Here is an 18,761-nt window from a genome sequence, read left to right on the forward strand (position 1 = left end):
AAAATATTGTGACTTGTACCTTAGCATGGCCCAGGTCTCTAATAACATAGTGTGACAACTCTCTGGTGGTGACTTTTGATGTCACAGAGCACAAGCATATTAAGAAGTGTCCATGAGTCAGATGTCACCACTTTCAGGGGTTCTTTAGTGTGTCACAACCACACCTGGTCTTTTTTGACTTACTTTCTGCCTCGGGTTGAGTTAAAAGTCCCGCCGTATTTCTTCCGATTAAGGATGAGAGCAGCAATTTCTGGCACGTAGCGAGCAAACATTGCCTACATGCATGAAACAAAAAAACAAAAAAAGAAAATGGCATGCAGAGAGTGTTCTACTGCAGCAGAGGCAGCAGAGCCTCTTGGAATACTTACTTTCTTCCACTAACCGCACTATAGGAACCACCATATTTCTTGCGGTTTCCTATTAACTCTATGATTTCAGGGACGTAGCTGGCAAACATGGCCTAAGAAGAAGATAGGAGACAGAAGAAAAGACTAAAAAGAGAGGCCAAAGAAAGGGGAATGATGAATATTTTCAGAAGATATATATCTTTTAAGATCTGAAAATGCAAAAGAATTAGAACTTTAAAAGTTTTTTTTAAATTTAAAAAAAAATAAAAAAGCAAATTATAAAACAAAATAAGAGGGTTCAATGTAAAAGTTGGTCTTGAAGAAGATGTACACTTGGTAAACTAAAGTAATGGTCAAAAGAGGGAAAAAGCACACAAAACAAAAAGAACAAAATAAAGTCAAATTGGCATCTAATTATAAAATATTGGCTTTGTCTAATTCTTCCTGAAGAGGAGGGGAAAAAGCTATTCAAAGATTACATGCTGCAAAAAAAAAAAAAAAAGTGAATATTACTATTGTTCCTTTTTGGGGGGGGGTGGAGATAGATGGACTTTTTTCCCCTTAATGAAAATTCAAAAGAAGATAAAAACTATATGGTGCCAAGCGTTTGACCGCTCTCAAGAATCAAAATGATGTCAATTCCCCCAAAAAACCCAAAACAAAAACAATCTTTTTCAAAAGTTTTGTTTTTCAAAGATTTGTAAGAACACGTGACAGAAAAAGGTAGTAAGGAGGGAAAAAAATGATCTGCCATGTTTTGTCCAACAAACATCTTGCTTGTGCCTGGATACTTCTAAGAGCTGCTGCCCAGTCAACTTGGTCTCTTTATCCATATGCAAATATGTGTGTCTTTTGTATGTAAGTGCATATATATTATACATATTGCATTGATAATGTATCTCTTATACATATACCTGCTACAGAGAGACATATGCATATGTACAATAAATATGTGTATAACAATACATATATGCATGTAAATGTACAATGCATATATTGTGAATGAATTTTAACTCACACTTACCTTACAGAGTATAAATCTTAACATAAACTGCTCTTTTAAGAGACAAAATGCAGCAGTTGCTGTAGTGGTACTAGTAATGATAAAAAAAAAGGTAATTTGACATAGAACAATTAGCAATTTTAGTGCTGTGTACATACTTATTTGAACAGGAAAAGGAGTGATACAATTTGCTGAGTTAAAAGGAAATTTGTTGTGTTTATACTAAACCTAGTCTACTGTGACATGGTTGCATGTTTGAAATTAAAGAGAGCATGGTTTGCTAATGTCTGGATCAGGCATGCTGCTCTTTAAGGCAGTACTAAGCCACAGTGTTTGTTGGAATTCTGGGAAGGAACACAGAGGGTGAGGGAGGGCTCTTGAAACCGCAAACTTCCTTCAAAATATCAATGACCATCATCAAACAATGCACAATAGTGTCACTGAAAAGTAATGGACTGTAAATAATACTGTAAATAGAATTGCTAAGGCACTTCATGTATTTACATGCATTACTTTCTTAAATATATTGGAGTTATTCTTACTGTAGATTAATGACAATCTCTCCAAAAGCGTGACAAGATCTGGCTTAACAAAATACTTGTCTTATAAAAAGAAAAAGAATTGTTTAAAATTCTTATGTTTTTAACTTACTAAACCAGATGCTATAGTTCAGGTTGCTGCTTAATAAACTTTAGGAGATATAAAAGAGCTGGTATTAAAGTAGTAGTAGCAATAAAAAGATTTTACCAATCCCCCGAGGATGAAGAAGACCATGAAAAGGCGACCAAGGGTTGTTTTTGCATAAACATCTCCATAGCCAACAGTGGACATTGTAACCATTAGTAAATAGACACATTCCCAATATGTAAGTGGTTGGTTATTTTGGAAATTTTCCCATGGATCCCCTGAGTTCTCCACCTACAACATAAAAGGACAAATACAATAATTTAATAGGGCAGTAATAGGTTAATACTAGTTGTAATTACTTACTTTTCTCTAATTGGCATACATAATCTGCTGGAAACATTTTACCAATAAAGGACCAAATTCTGCCTTAATTAGAGTTGTACAATTCCACTGCTACCATACAGGGTCCTCTTGCTTACGTTACTTGTGGAAAACACTATCACCAATCATTACTAGAGTATTTAGTTCATATTGGAATCCAGATGGTCTCACTTTCCTTTTCCTTCTAAAATAATGCCAATGATGTCTTGTGCATAGTAATGGTCGTTAGTTAACCACATGTATATGTTAAAAGAAACAGATCTCTAGCTCCAAAAACTCATAACTTTTTGTTCCATAAGCACAAGCTTCTACAATCAAAACTCAATTCTTTTCTTTACTATCAGCAGAACATGATTTATGCTCAAACATCAGAGGGAAAGATAATTATAGATGACTAAACAGTTGAGCAGATCTCACTATACCCAGCAGACAGAACTGCTACAAATATCAAGAGTTCATTATGGCCTGACCAATGAATTGGTTGAGATTTTGTAAGCTACAGTTCTTTTATAACCACCTATTTTCATGAAACTATAAGACTGGAATTGCCAAGCTAGATCAGACACGAGGTCCATCTAGTCCAGCATCCTTTCTCTGACAGTGACCAGTAACAACTTAGATTGACTATAAGACTGGTTCCAGTCTGAAATTCACCAAGGAGCAAATTTTCAAAAGGATCCCTGAAGTGAACCTGCAACGCTAGTAAGTACATTAATCTATGCAATCAAAACTCTGGGAGAATTCTGTGCATGCTCAAGTGATAGTCTCTTTTATTCAATTCTTGCAGAAGTACATGCAGACAAATAGAAGCACTTGAAAATATTTGGGCACAATCTAAAAGGCACCTAACTGAACAGTTCTCTCTTAAACTTCTGAATATGGAAATAAACAAAGCAATTAAAAAAATAAGCTTGCCATTTTTAACCATTCCTCCCAAGCTTCCTGAGCACTTCAGGCTACAAGAATGGGAAGAAAGCAGAGTGACTTTATCTTGTTTCCTAATGGTAAATAAAATGCTTTCAAATTCCATACAGAGATCTGTGTTTAAAATTACTATAGAGCAGAGGGTCCGAAACTGTGATCTATGGATCACTTGCTGGTTCCTAGGAGAACTGGTTGGTTTCATGGGTCTGACTCCCCCCCTTTATTTTCCAGCTCATAAATTTCATAAAAAGCAGCTAAAAAACAGTAAGTAATTTCCAAATGTTATTTTCCCATGTAGCCAGCTATTGCAGTTATCACAGGGATGATATGTGATTATGAATGGGAAGGAAAATATCCATATGATAATCTTTCCATAAGATGCGGTCCACATTATAAAATTATAAATTTGAGAAACCCCTGCAGTAGAATTGGAGCACCTGCACAGAGAAGTATGCAAAGAAAGTGTGAAAAACACTGAAACAGAAAATCAACCATTATTAAACTTTTAAAAACCTGCTTCTCAAATATAGAAAAATAATACCTAAACTACTAATAAATAATTTACAGCAATGCATGGCACAATTATAACATGTTTTGGCCATCTCTGGCCAACATAACATCTCCTGCCGGCATAGCGCCGGTGTGGACAGCGCTGAGATCGCTGTAACTTGCATCCTTTAGGGGGTGTTTTTTTCACACCCCGGAGCAACATAAGTTAGATTGACTTAATCGGTAGTGTAGACCTACCATACCCTGAGTCTCGGTCTTTGGAAGCACTAAATAAAGTCTATGATGATGCTTGTATCACAAAAGTCACAGAGGAGTATTTGTGAAATGAGAGAGACAAGGTGGGTGAGATAATATATTTCATTGGACCCAATGCTGTTGGGGAGAGACATAGGTGCTGACTTTTATTTTTCCCCAGGGGTGCCCTACCTCCACTCTACCCTAAGGCCCCAACCCCACTTTGCCCCTTCCTATAAGGCCCCACCCTCCCTTCATCTCTTCCCACACTAGCTCCACTCACTACCCCGAGTCCAAGCCCTCGCTCGGCCTCTTCCCCTGTTCTGCCCCTTCCTCGAGGTCCCCACCCTCCCACTGCTCCTTAATCTCCATTCTAACCCAAGCCTCTCCCTGAGCTGCCAGTCAGCTGTTTGGCAGTGCTGCTGATCAGCCGCACCCCAGATTAGCTGATCAAGGACACTGCCAAACAGTTGTAGCTGGTGGGTTCTGAGCACCCACAACTTTTTTTTAATGGATGTTCCAGCCCGAGAGCACCCATGGAGTCAATGCCTATGGTGAAAAAGAGACAAGCATATTTTGAAAGTATTGTGCAGATTTCCTTTGAGGATAGGTCATATACAGAGAGATGGCTTTTTCAAGTGTTCACTCACAAGTGCTAGGATGTTTTTGTCTTTTATCATTTTCCTGTGTGGTATAGGTGTTAGAAATGTAGTCATCAACAGAAATAAGGACATTATAGGACATTCCAATTTTGAAATGGTATGTATGATATGAATATTTTCTTAGAGTGGAAAACAGACATTTGGACAAATGACTACCTTCCATAATTAAAGGATCAAGGGTTTAATTTTAACCACATGTACACTAATGTAAATTCAGAATAATTCAATTGACATCAATGAAGTTACTCCAGACTTACACTGATGTAACTGAAAATAGAATCTGGCCCAAAATCCGTTGCTGCATAGATTGATACTACTAACAACCTGATGTCTTACTGACCTTGAGTTAGGCAAAATTATCTGCTACGTAATGTACGTCTAAAGTCATATTAAATTGTATTTACAAAATACAATTGACAGTAAACTATTCATTTCAAAACTTCTATTGCTTTTTTAACTTTTAAAATGCAGATTAATGCCATTACTTTACAACTGAGATCTTTTTAGTTATAGAAGTTAAAATATACAGCTAATCAATACTGAATAAGAGCTTAAACCATCAAACATAAATAATATTTTTGTCGGGGTGAAAGTGATACGATTTTTTTTTTTTTAAAACTGAATAAAGCAGAGAACTAATCTCTAAGAAACTACTCTAAAATGTTAGTAAATCAGATTAATTCTTCTGAAAATACAGAACTGCTTTTTTGGCGAAGCCATGTGTTTCTCAGGATGGCCATTCTTAGAGACTGGGTGTCATTATCATTTATGCTGTACCAGACTTTTTTGACATGTACACTTGGTAATTATTAAGGAAATATTGCCACCTAGTGGTACGATGTGAAAAGAGTTCTATTAAAATCCAAGTCCCAGACTTATGTAACTGTTTCTGAACTAAACACAGAGGTTAATGAAGTGAATATCACTTACTGTTCAGAAATAGTTTTGGGTACAAGGCTGGAAAGTCAGGAAGCTTTGATGCCTTTCTTTGTTGTACTTTGCAACAGTGTCAAGCGATTATCCTAAGCAAGGTAATTTCAGGTAATAAAGCAGGTCAGAGGAGCTGATCCATGAAAAAAACCCGATGAAGTATTTTCAGGTATACTTACCAAATTTTCAAGTATACTTACCAAATGTATGAACCCAGCTGCTGTCAGCCATGTGCTGATAAATATAGAGCACAGATTCACCAGCTTGATGGAATTACTGCACAAACGAACAAATATATATTATATTCTACAGGTAAGTTGTCAGAGGGGTAGCCGTGTTAGTCTGGATCTGTAAAAGCAGCAGAGGGTCCTGTGGCACCTTATGTTCACTCACAAAAGCTCATGCTCCAAAATGTCTGTTAGTCTATAAGGTGCCACAGGACTCTCTGCTGCTTTTACAGGTAAGTTTTAACAGGAACACAAATTAGATAAACACACTTTTTAATGAGTATATGTACACAGGAAGAGAGTTTACTGTGTATATACTTTAGGCCTGAAGTTCTTCATATAGATTTTTGTGAGAACAGGAACAGGCGCTGTCTGGGAATTTAAAAAATACTGAAAAAAATATGCAAAAAACATTATTACACAGCTTGTAATGTCTGCTTTCACAGATTTAAATGGTTTTATATGCAGCTTTTGTGAAGCTATTAAATTGAGTGAATGATATTTTAGAAAAGTTCTAGGAGATTTGATCATGATCAAATAGGAGATACCACAGGCCTAAAACATCCATTCTTTCTCTATTGTCACATTACCATTTCCTTTCTTTATTCCTCTCTCTCTCTCTCTTTTTCCCTCTACTTATTTCTGCTTGGATTCTGAATAGCAATTAGTTCAGCATAAATACTTTGGGCCGGATTCTCAGCTGGTGTAGATCCAAAGAATTCACGGGAGCAACATCAATTTATATCATCTTGGAAACAGACCTTTTATACTTATAACATGTATTTGTACATCTCTTCTTTTTTTCCAATCTGTTTCATTTTTTCTGCTTGGTGTGTTTCTTCAGTATGCTTTTTGCTTTTAGCCTCATTTCTGCAGAGACCTTATATACCGTGAGCAGCCCCATTTGTGAAAAATGCATTTACTGAATTCAGTGGAATAGCTCATCACGTATAAAGTTAAACACCTGTGCAAATCATTGCGGGATTGAGATTTTATCCTGCACATATGGAAAATAATCAATGAACAGATTATTGCAGGTAATCTGTAGACGCTATATTCTGATTGGTAAATTTGGAGCTATTCTGTCATGCGAATTAGGATAAGGTAAGGGTGTTAGGTCTCCATGTGAATGTCCTGCCCCCTTTGTGGGAGGAGGGGAGGCATTTCCTTTCTGCAAGAGGATGATGAAACTTGCAGTGTACTGGTGCTTCTATGGGTTTCCCCCATATTATCTATGATTTTGCAACACATTGCTGGTGAAAACACTTTCTTGTATAAAGGAATAAAAGCAAGAAGGTCAATTTGCTATCTTCTGTGAGATTATTTTATTCATTATTCTTGAGCATCCAGATGGTCAGTAGGTATGCATGAACATATTTCATAGAATATCAGGGTTGGAAGGGACCTCAGGAGGTCATCTAGTCCAACTCGCTGCTCAAAGCAGGACCAATCTTTTTAATCTTGAAAATTCCACCTATTTTGGTGCATGGTTTATCCCAAAATTTGTACCAGAAAATGCATTATTAATTATTTTCCTGTTTAAAAAGTTTCAATCATCCAGCCAAAGAGCAGAAACAATACCACGTGACTCAGGTGATGGATTGCACATTCTGAATAAGGACTAGTTGATGTGAATGCATAGCATAAACTTTCTTAATATTAATTGACTAATGTTTGCAAGTATCAAATACATGAACAGACATCAAAATCAGTTAGAGAACAATATGCAAATAGGAAAAAGGGTTAAATAGAAATGAATATTATTTATTATATTATAAATGATTTGACCACCTCTACTTTTGATATTAGTAGTTCAGCTATCAAGCTAAAACTGTACATAAGTATCAGATAAGATACTTTTCCTTTTTATAAAACACACAAAAATGTTACAAATACATAGATTAGCTAGAGATTTAGGAGTTCATGGTGCTGTAATTCAATCTCATTTTCAGCTAATAACAATCCCCCAGCTAATAAGCAAGCATAATTTTAATGTTTTAACTTTAAATACTCTTGGAGTATTTTGGAAAACTTTATTAGTGTCTGCAATAATCTAGGTTGGAAGATGTTCATGTGTAGGAACTATTTTTTCCTAAAGCTTTTACAGACTGATACATCATGATCCTGACCCTTCAGTCCCCTCTGGATGTGTATTTGCATGTCTTTGAATGTTTATGTGATCAGAACCCAGATCTGTAGCTATACTGGGTCCTGAGGGATAGAAGGTAGACAAGCAGGATAACATGGTGTTTTTTAACTGTCCAATCATATATAATTTGGGGCTAAATTGTAGCTATTGAAGGCACAGCTTCGTTAGGGGGGGAAGGAGTTGTGGATGTGGCAATGCACTAATGATAGTGGTAAAGATTAGGCTTCCAAATTAAATAATGTTTACATTTACAGTTCATACATAAGGCCCCATTTTGCAAATGACGAGATGAGCCTCTGCAGCCCTACTGGAGTCAAGTTACTTTGCCCCATCAAGATTGAATGTTTTTTTCTAAAAGATATTCTTTAGTTCAAACCAGAATTCAGCTTTGGTCCATGTGACCCTCAGGGCCCTACAGGTAGTATATATATTCTGTGGATGTGGCCTGCATAATACACAGAGAGCTGCATATGCAGCCCACAATGGTAAATAGGTTGAGAACCTCTGAGGTAAGATTTGATTTTTACACTTATAAATATATTTTATCTGTTTTTTTGTTTTATAATTAAATTTAAAAGGCTCTTCGTAAAGAAAAGATGGTGAAAGTACTGTTAGTGTTTTTTATTTTAAGAGTAACCTTCACACTGGTAGAAGATAATGGATTAAAAAATGTGATTTTCTAATTGATCAAACGTTTGTCATTCAGTTTGCTAAGTACATTCATACTCAGCTGTCTGAACGTCTTTGAGCAATACAGACTCTGAAATAGACTGACACCCCAATCCAGCATGCGGATAATTTTAAGTATGCCAGTTGTCCCACCGGAGTAGGTAAATGGTTATATATTATATTATATTATATTATATATTATATTAGTGGCTACATTTGATCATAACATAGGATTCAAACCTCTGTGGTTCTTAAATTAGACCAAAAGGCATCATTCATAGGATGCTGTGCTTCATTATCAAAGTCTGAATATTGCTCATCCATGAATTTCAGGGGGAAAAAGCTTCTCAGTAATGCAATAATATGTCAATCGGCCTCCAGGTCCTATCTTTATTTTTATATATCGATATATAAAAATAAATAAATGATATTGAAGCACTACTTTGATTCTTCTTTAGGTCTATTTTATTTTTTGTGTGTTTATTCATAATTGTACCTTGTCTGTCCTTTACGAAATACCCTTGTCTTTCTGCCAGAGACTAAATATAGATGAAAGATTAATCACAAACATTTTCCTGCTCTTTAAGCTCTTTCTAACATCTGTGCAAAATCCCTTATTGTGAGGCTTACCTAAAGCCCTGTAGTTCTATTGAAATCTTGTATAAAATGGTGAGGGGAAAAAACTAACTATATTCAATCTTCTAAAACATGGGAGAAAAAAACTAACAATTCTGAAAAAGATATATTACATTTCATAGGTAAGTACATAAACTTTAAATTAGTAAGGGACATGGTTAGCCTCCTAGAGGTTCAGTTTACACAAGTAGGCTGTAAACTCTTTCTGCATCCACAGAGGATCTGCTAAAGAACAGTTAGGAATTTTTTATATGTTCTGATAATTACACAACACCCAACAACTACCTGTTTAATATATTCCTTTCCATTTGTAAAGTGTTCTAGCTGCTTCCTGTGGATCACAGTATTATGAATGGCCCTTCTGCTGATGGTATGAATGAGATTTGTTCCTTTAATCCTAGTCCTTCAATTGCTACATTCACTCAGCGTCTCTCTTTGACTTCGTATTATATAAAATAAAACCTTGCAGGCAGTAATTTTAATTTAGAGGTTAAAGTCAATCATATTTTCCAATGGAGGGGAATTCTTTTCCTTCCCAGCAAGACCAAATATTACATGCACTGTCTTCGCACATAAGATAGAGAAGACGGGATGTGCTGCATAATCCATCAGTATTACACCATGCTTGTCAATAGATGTTGCTGCTGAACACACAACATACTAAAATGGTGTCTTATATTATTTGTTTCGAGCATTCTTCACACAAGCATGATCACTTTTAAGAGAGGAATATGAAATAATACATTCAGAATTGTTTAAATAATCCAAAGAGTTAATGTTTAAAATATAATTATTTCAGTGTTGATAATGATAAATTGTATTTATTATTGCAGCTGAACATTTCAGGCTCTATCTTGAGCCTTCTGGTATTTGGCTTCCCTTGCAAATCAGCTGCTACATGTGCATGCATTTCCCATTGGCTTCAACAGTATTTGGCCTTCATATTCAGATATGAACAACAATATTTTAAAATGCCTACAGAAGCATAATACAGGATCCTAGCATGTTTTACAGCTCTCTCTATCCAGGAAACACTTCACCTGTGACTGAAGTGAAGTCATCTGCATGACAGAATGCAGCAGCTGTTTTACAGCATACAGTTCTAAATCACAGTTTAGGACAGAAAGTGAGCAACACCTCTGTATATAACAAACTTCTGTTAGAATTTATGTAGGCAGAATGTATTTAAACAAAACAGGAATTTAGTGAGTTCACTGAGTTAACTGTTCTAACTCTTGCAAAAGTGCTAAAAGATTATTAGTAACCACAAGTTGTCAGCACCTTGGTTTTACATCTCATCTGAAAGATTATAATACAAAAACATCATGAAAAACTCTCTTTTTCCACATTTGATTTTATTTACAGAATAATTTTAATATATAGTACCTATGAGCATCACTGATGGAAATTGTGTTTGTTAGTGCTGGCTAGAATTCCATACAATTTTTGTTCTGCTATTATGATAACAGATGAATGGCCTATCACAATGTATCAGAGGGGTAACCGTATTAGTCTAGATCTGTAAAAGCAGCTATCACAATGGGCTTTTATGCTAGATGTGTCTGGTTACAAGTTATACTTATGTGCATGGTTAGTACACTTTGATCCATTATTATTTATTCTTAATGCTTATCAGATACATTTTCCTCCCTCTTTCTTTTTCTGTTTTTAGGTTATGGGGTTAATTTTGCACATTGATTCCATTTAAAAACACCACTACCAACAATAAAGCTTCCAGGTCTAATTTCAGGTTTAGTATAACTGAAGGCTACTCCATTGAAGTCAATAACATAATACTCATTCATTCCAGTTTGGCCCACAAATTTTATAAAATGATACTTTTTGGACACCAGTAGTATTTTATAAATTGTCTTTAGGTTTATTAAATGAGACATGGGATATCAGATATGTCTGATTACTGCATGCTCAAGAACAGGGTGGGACACATAAAACAATTTATTTTGAGGCCTTTGATGATTTTTAAATTAAATGAATTGTTTAGTGATAAACCAGTTTGGGTTAATCAACTGAGTAAAACTGAAAGGAAGCCACATAAGTAAGCTGGATTTGAAGGGCTTTATAGTAATCAGAACAGGAGATTTACAGATGCCTGCATATTCATGTAAATAATTACAAAGATGATGAGCATCTAATTTGGGAGTAAAGTTTGGCACCAGACAAATGTTATTATGAACAAAGGGGTCAAGTCCTAAGCTAGCTTTAAATGGAACACATTTAATTAATGCATCTCCCCTTCAGTTACTGTTCTGAAGCCTTAAAATTCCACCCCTCCTGAAGGGGATCTGAACCTTTATCCAAAGCCTACTGAAGTCAGTGTGAGTCTTTCTACTGACTTCAGTGGGCTTTGGATAATATCCTTTGTGTTCTGCAAGGAGATTTTAAAACACTGAGTTTCTGTAACAATTACATTTTCTCTCTGCAGGACCAGTGGAATTTTAAGGCTACAGGACTGCAGTTTCTCTGTGTGTTTATTAAACTAGTTTCATTATTTTACATTTGCTACATGCTCACACAGTTCCAGGCAGATCTTAAGCCAGTTCCAGAGTCATTTAGGATTTCTTTCAATATGAAAGGTTGACTAATGAGAACAGTTTTAAGGTTTAAAGGGTTGCAGAGCCTGCTGGTTGTCATGAACCTGTGCACATCTGAAGAGCCTATTTACTCAGGAACAGTAGAGTGATTTACATGGGTTCATTGCTCATTAAGGGTAATAAACTCACCTGAGTTACACACCCTCAAATATGGGATGAATGAATGAATAGGGAAAGAGAAGGGGGATTTTAAAGTGGAACTGAACGTCTAGTATTTAAAAATAATTACTAGAACAGTAGTTCAATACTTTAGCTGGTGTATTTTAATGCATGTTAAAAAGTTAATCCCTTTGCTGCTGTGAAACATGGCACCAACATCCCTTTGGTGCTTCAAGATGATTAACTAATGGGCATAATAGTAGCTAATGTGCATTCTGCTTCCCATACCAAGTATGTTGCCACACAAAAGCAGTTAAAATAAGAACACCACAGTTGTTAACTGAAGTATGTTAAACATCCTTCTAAAGAAATAATGCTTATGACAATGAATGGAATGAGATATCCAGAGTGGAAAATCAATGTAAAAAACATTTTTGAAATCTAAGATTTTCATAATGATGAAGAATCATAATGATTATCTCTAAACTGCCATCTCCCTGTTGGGTGTTTTGTTGGGCAAGTTATTTCTAATTTAATGAGGCAATAAAGTAGGGATTCAGAATGAGGAAGGATGGATTATTTAATCAATGTGTAGCTCTATCACTCTGCCTTTGCATTTATAATCACTCAGTCCCTTGAATATTACAGGTATAAAAATGTATCAAGTGAAATATCAACAGATGATATCAAAGAGACATTTAAATTGATAAACCATTCACCAGAAATACAGGATGGAATGGGAATTTAGAAAACAAGAGATGACTATATATTCGTATGAGAAATAAAATACCATATATTAGGAGGCACTTAGCTCACCAATGCAGCAGGTTCACCAGTGAAACTAGTCACCAATTAAACTAATAATTACAATTACTAAAAGATGGAATAGCTGCATGGATGAGGCTCAAACATGACTTGACTCATGAATGTGCCTTAGAGTCTAGTGTCTTTAATGAAAATTACATCAGGGGAAAAAGTCACATGGGTATTTTGTGTGTGTACACACACATACATACATATATTATATATAAAAATTGAGTTTCGGTGTGTGCTATTCAAACCGTAACTTCCATTCATTCTAATGGCATTATGAAAGGAGAAATTACCTCTGACTATAACTATAAACTGGAGAAGGTAGACTACAGACAGATTAAGTATGCATTAAAGTCTTACCTTGTTTTTAGGATATTCAGAAACTGCAAAATTTCTGAAAACTGTATCAGTCTAAGGGCTCTTAAAAATCTTAAACCTGCATAAAAAGAGAATCAGACATAACTCCAGTGCATAGTGAGCCATACTGTCATAACATCCAACTTACAATGGTAACAATCAATGAAATCAATGGTATGTAGCATACAGAAAGTCAAATACCTTTGAAGTGTTCTTCCATATTTAATAGTCCCAAGATCTTGACTAGCTTTTTTCAGTTTAATTTAGATCTGTTTCTATACCCTACCAGAAATGCATACTTCAAGTATTAAGTTATGGTGTGGGAAATTTACCACAGAGCTAAGAAGAAAAAACTTTACCTAGCCTCAGTTTGTAGTCTTAGTGCCCATATTCCTCTCTTCTAGAATGGCTTAATATTGTAAATATAGATATAAAACTCCTGAAAGCTCATGACTCCCACAGTGCTTAGCAAAAACTAAGAGATTATGGGCAAGAGATCTGATAACCTGATTTTTGAAAAAACAAACAAACATAAAAAAACCTAGACAGTGGATAGGCCTGATTAAATTGGTAATTCTTAATGACATAAAATCTTTTATTAGGTTATAATGCTCCATATCCCCACCCCAAACTCTAAAACTTCAGACAGGGATATGTAGTTACCACGCACTGTGGCTTAAAAAAAAGGTAAAACTACTGCATTTGCCTTCACGCAGGTTACAATTACAGTAAATGACTGAACTTTGGTTCTTAGAAAAATAACAATATTTATAAAGAGAAAGCACTGAGTTGTTGAAATCAAGTTGCTTGGATAGCAATTCTCAGACAGCTGCACGGCCAGACAGAGAGAGAGAGAGTGATAGAGCAAGAGAAAATACCATAAAAGATTAAGGGCTTAAATTGCTCAGAGACTCATGCTGGTACTAAACAATTTTGCTGCAGATCTTTGGCATATGAGTAAAGGTACATTGTGTATTTTATATATACAGCTTATAAAGTTAAACGGAAAGCTTTTGAGGATTTATTTTTTTACTGCAAAGTAGGGCCAAGAGTTATATAAAAATTGCTTAATATGGTAGCTTGACCGCTATGGCAACGTCAACTCATGCATCCTCCTTACTGACATTTTTAATTTAGTAACAACTAATAATCTCATTTAGCACATACACAGCACTTTCTATTTTCAAAGTGCTAACTAAGGATAAAATACTACAAAAAATTAACCACATGCACAACGTGACTTATAGCAGTGGACTCCAGTAAGACTACTCACAAAAGTGAAATTATACATGTACTCAAGTGTTTGCAGAGTTAATTTTACAATACGCCAGTGAGATAGTTACATATGACTATTATTCTTATCGTCATCATTATTTTCAAGTGATGCAAAGCAGTCTTAATGAGGTTGAGGATCTCTCATAGCACATGTGTAAAATAGGCATAATAATACTTCATTGAGTCCTTTACAAGGGTATTGTGAGAATTAATCAAGATTTCTAGTCACCTGAGATCTAGATTAAAAAAACAACAACACAAAACTGTTCGATATTACTAAATTTTCCATATGATCCCAATTATCGAGTCAGTAGTTCAGGAACAGGTAACAAGAAAGCTAAGCTATATCATCCTGTTTCAAGACAAAGATAACCAAAAGCTGCTAAGACGGCTTGGAAAGGTTACAGTTAGCCCCAAAATCTCTATTTCCAACTCCTCATAGTGATTTTTACCTACTTTAAATTGTCAGACAAAGGAGGCATAACACACCAAGGAGCAAATGGTTAAAGTAATTTTTTTGCTTCAGCTGGAAAATCATTAGCAGTGAGGTTCTACAATTGCTATAGCCTACATCATTTTTGAAATGTTCCTTCAGGGAATAATACTTGAAAAAGAAAGTGAATAGGTTAGAGGCCAGCTTACTTAAAAACAGCACTGCTGAGGGTGACATAACCCTTGCATCTTTTTCATGAGGTCGTCTTTCTTGCATAGTTATCAGTTTATTGCCATGGTGAGTCTTTTAAAATGAAGGTGAAGCATCAAACCCCAGAAACTATATAGCATGTGCCATGAATGACATCCAAAGATGGTAAAAAGGGATGGGGTAAAAATAACACTGTCATCATGGAATCTGATATTTCCTCATCTGTGGACCTGAACCTAAAACACTAAAGCAAACTTTTCAGAAGGTTCTGAAATATCTATTTAGCTTCCTCAGCCAACGTTTATTTTTCATGCATCGCTGCACATCCAAATGGAAGCCAGGACAGGAAGTGCCATCATAATAAAAAGGCAGACTATCCTACATGTCTTACTACCCTGGCTGGAAGCATGGAGGGAATTTTACAGCAACCTGCTCTGACAACATTTCCAGCTAATGCTTTCTGGAATTAATAGGTACACGTATCAAGGACAAGCATGGGAAAACTCAGTCTTTTCAGTGCCTTTCTGAATGGAACCCGAAACTTTATACCTGTATTACTACTAGAGCTTCCAATTTATGCTGTTTATTTCTCTTGATGTTTACAAACATTAATTGCTGATATTTGAGGAGAAAAAACACCTATATAAACAACTGCCTTTCTCTGAAACGCCGCACATTTGGTGAAACTTTGGGACTCACCATTCAAACTGAGTTGGGACATCATCATTTTCCTTGGATAAAATTCCCCTACATGAAGCACATTTAATCAGAACGATTTAGGGAGGCTAAATACATCCTCCAAAATGGAACCAGACCACGGGCCTGTAGTGAAACACCCCTGTTAGCCCTTGATGCCTGTTACTGGAAGGTTTATGCTGATGTTTAAACTAAAATTGATATGTTAGGAAAAGCTAATATGCTTAAAAATGCTAATATTAAAGCTCTAACACAAGAAGTGAAAAACAAAATGTATAAATAGTGCAAATAGACTTTGCAATAAATTTGAGGCTAGCAGTTAGCACAAGGCCTAAAATCTTCACATAAGTGCTTGACCTAGAATGATAAGATTTAACAAAACGTATCTTGTGATAAACAAGTAAACAGCAAAGGAACTGTTGATCTGTGACCCCTGACTTATCTTGGAAGGTTTATGCTTAAAATCAAACTATAATCTAAATGTTAGGGAAAGTTAAAATGCTTAATTAAAGCTGTAATGCAAGTAAGGAAACAAATGTAAAATTATGGTTATAGGTTTTACAAAAGTATGAGACCTAGATACTGTAATTGTTAGCCTACAGTGTTTGTCCTAAGGTTATAAGACTTTGTGATAAACAAGAAAACCACAGAAGGGCATTTTACACTTGAAATAATGGATTTTGGGGGAATTTTTGGTAAATGTATTAATGAGTTGGAAATATTTGGAAATTTATGATGCAAGTACCTTATGCTAGCAAACAGAACTTTAATTATGGTTCCCTGGAATGAAAAACATGGGCAGAAGACTGAGATCTAAATCAAATATGGTCGTGTGTGTGTGTGTGCGCGTGTCCGTCCGTCCGTCTGTCCTTCCATCCGGGGGGGCAGGGGAGAGATAAGGAAAAAGGATACAAAAATACAGCCAGACCAGCCTCTGGTTGGGACATTGGGATGACAGGATGGTGGAAACCTGGAACATCATTCCCACTTACTTTTCCTGATATCTTTCCCTTCTCTCATGCTTCTGGGTGGTCTTCAGAAGGTTGTGAGTATGCAAAATGGTAATTGTTTCCCTACACTTGTTTTACTTGCATGTACTTAAGTATTAAATAAAGTCCTCATGTCTGTGTGTGTGTTTCACGAAACTCATCTTCTATAATACATTTACATAGCCACCTGAGTAAACAAACCTGTTATTAGTTACTTGTACATCTTGCACTCTAAATTAATCAAAGGCTACAGAACAGACTAAGCTTAAAATGATAGAGTTTTATGGGCTTTTGGAATATATACCCATGGAACAAACCCACATTTACATGTCAAAACCATTGTTAAATGCATTGACGTAAATTGGCCATACCAGCCGGAATCCCAACATTGGTCTCCCAGAATACCAACCATGGGAAGGAGACTGAGACTTAATCAAATATGGTCCCAGACGTGTGGGTGTAAGGGAAAGGTGTATAGAAGAGTTCTATGTCCAGTCCTTAGTTGGGACATCACGATGACAGGACAGTGGAAACCTTATTGTCACTCCCATTTACAGCGCTTCTCCAGTTACTATTATTTCCATCTTCATTCCAGATCTCCATAAGGTTGTGAGTATGCACAATGCAGGGCATTGTTTTGCTACACTTATCTTTATTTTTCTTTGCTTATGGTTATACTTGCGCCCTTGAATTTCAGTATTAAATAAAGTCTTCATGTCTCTACATACATAAAAACATAACCTATAAGAGAAGATTGAAAATGGCCCTTGAGGAATTCCACCAGGATTTCAACAATTTCCACCCCACCATCAACCTCAGCCTGGACCAGTCCACACAAGAGATCCACTTCCTGGACACTACAGTGCAAATAAGTGATGGTCACATAAACACCACCCTGTACCAGAAACCTACTGCCCACTATACTTACCTACATGCCTCCAGCTTCTATCCAGACCAAATCACACGATCCATTGTCTACAGCTAAGCTCTAAGATACAACTGCATTTGCTCCAATCCCTCAGACAGAAACAAACACCTACAGGACCTCTATCAAGTGTTCTTAAAACTACAGAACCTACCTCCTGAAGTGAAAAAACAGATTGACAGAGCCAAAAGAGTATACATAAGTCACCTACTACAGGACAGGCCCAACAAAGAAAGTAACAGAACGTCACTAGCTGTCACCTTCAGCCCCCAACTAAAACCTCTCCAGCACATCATCAAGGATCTACAACCTATCCTGAAGGACGATCCCTCACTCTCACAGACCTTTGGAGACAGTCCAGTCCTCGCTTACAGACAGCCCCCCAACCGGAAGCAAATACTCACCAGCAACTACACACCACACAACAAAAACAGTAACTTGGGAACCTATCCCTGTAACAAACCCCATTGCCAACTCTGTCCACATATCTATTCAGGGGACACCATCATAGGACCTAATCACATCAGCCACACCATCAGGGGCTCGTTCACCTGCACATCTACCAATGTGATATATGCCATCTTGTGCCAGCAATGTCCCTCTGCCATGTATATTGGCCAAACTGGACAGTCTTTACGCAAAAGAATAAAACGGAAACAAATCCCATGTCAAGAATTATAACATTCAAAAACCAGTCAGAGAACACTTCAATCTCCCTGGTCACTCAATAACAGACTTAAAAGTAGCAATTCTTCAACAAAAAAACTTCAGAAACTGCAGAACTGGAATTAATTTGCAAACTGGACACCACAAATTAGGCCTGAATAAAGACTGGGAGTGGATGGGTCACTACAAAAACTAATTCCCCCATGCTAATTTCCCCCTATTGTTACTCACACCTTCTTGTAAACTTTTGTAGTAGTAATCAGGGTGGCCCATTTCAAAAGTAATTTCTCCTCCTGTTGATAATAGCCCACTTCCACTTTAATTGAATTGTCTCATTAGAACTGACACCCTACTTGGTAAGGCAACTCCCATCTTTTCATGTACTGT

General features: G+C 36.2%; 1 protein-coding gene across 28 annotated transcripts in view; it reads right to left on the minus strand.

Moving 5' to 3' along the window:
• The window catches only part of KCNMA1 (potassium calcium-activated channel subfamily M alpha 1), an 886,632-nt gene that overhangs the window by 243,755 nt on the left and 624,116 nt on the right, over window positions 1–18,761 (minus strand). For all 28 annotated transcript variants that reach the window (XM_050960013.1, XM_050960012.1, XM_050960004.1 and 25 more), the window contains exons 6-9: window positions 13,184–13,259; window positions 5,819–5,894; window positions 2,098–2,268; window positions 369–460 (exon numbers count right to left, since the gene is read on the minus strand). In XM_050960013.1, the coding sequence (XP_050815970.1) occupies window positions 369–460; window positions 2,098–2,268; window positions 5,819–5,894; window positions 13,184–13,259 (415 nt within the window). The remainder of the gene's footprint in view (window positions 1–368; window positions 461–2,097; window positions 2,269–5,818; window positions 5,895–13,183; window positions 13,260–18,761) is intronic.

This window comes from Gopherus flavomarginatus, chromosome 6 (genome assembly GCF_025201925.1).
Source record: "Gopherus flavomarginatus isolate rGopFla2 chromosome 6, rGopFla2.mat.asm, whole genome shotgun sequence".
Taxonomy (NCBI): Eukaryota; Metazoa; Chordata; order Testudines; family Testudinidae; genus Gopherus; species Gopherus flavomarginatus.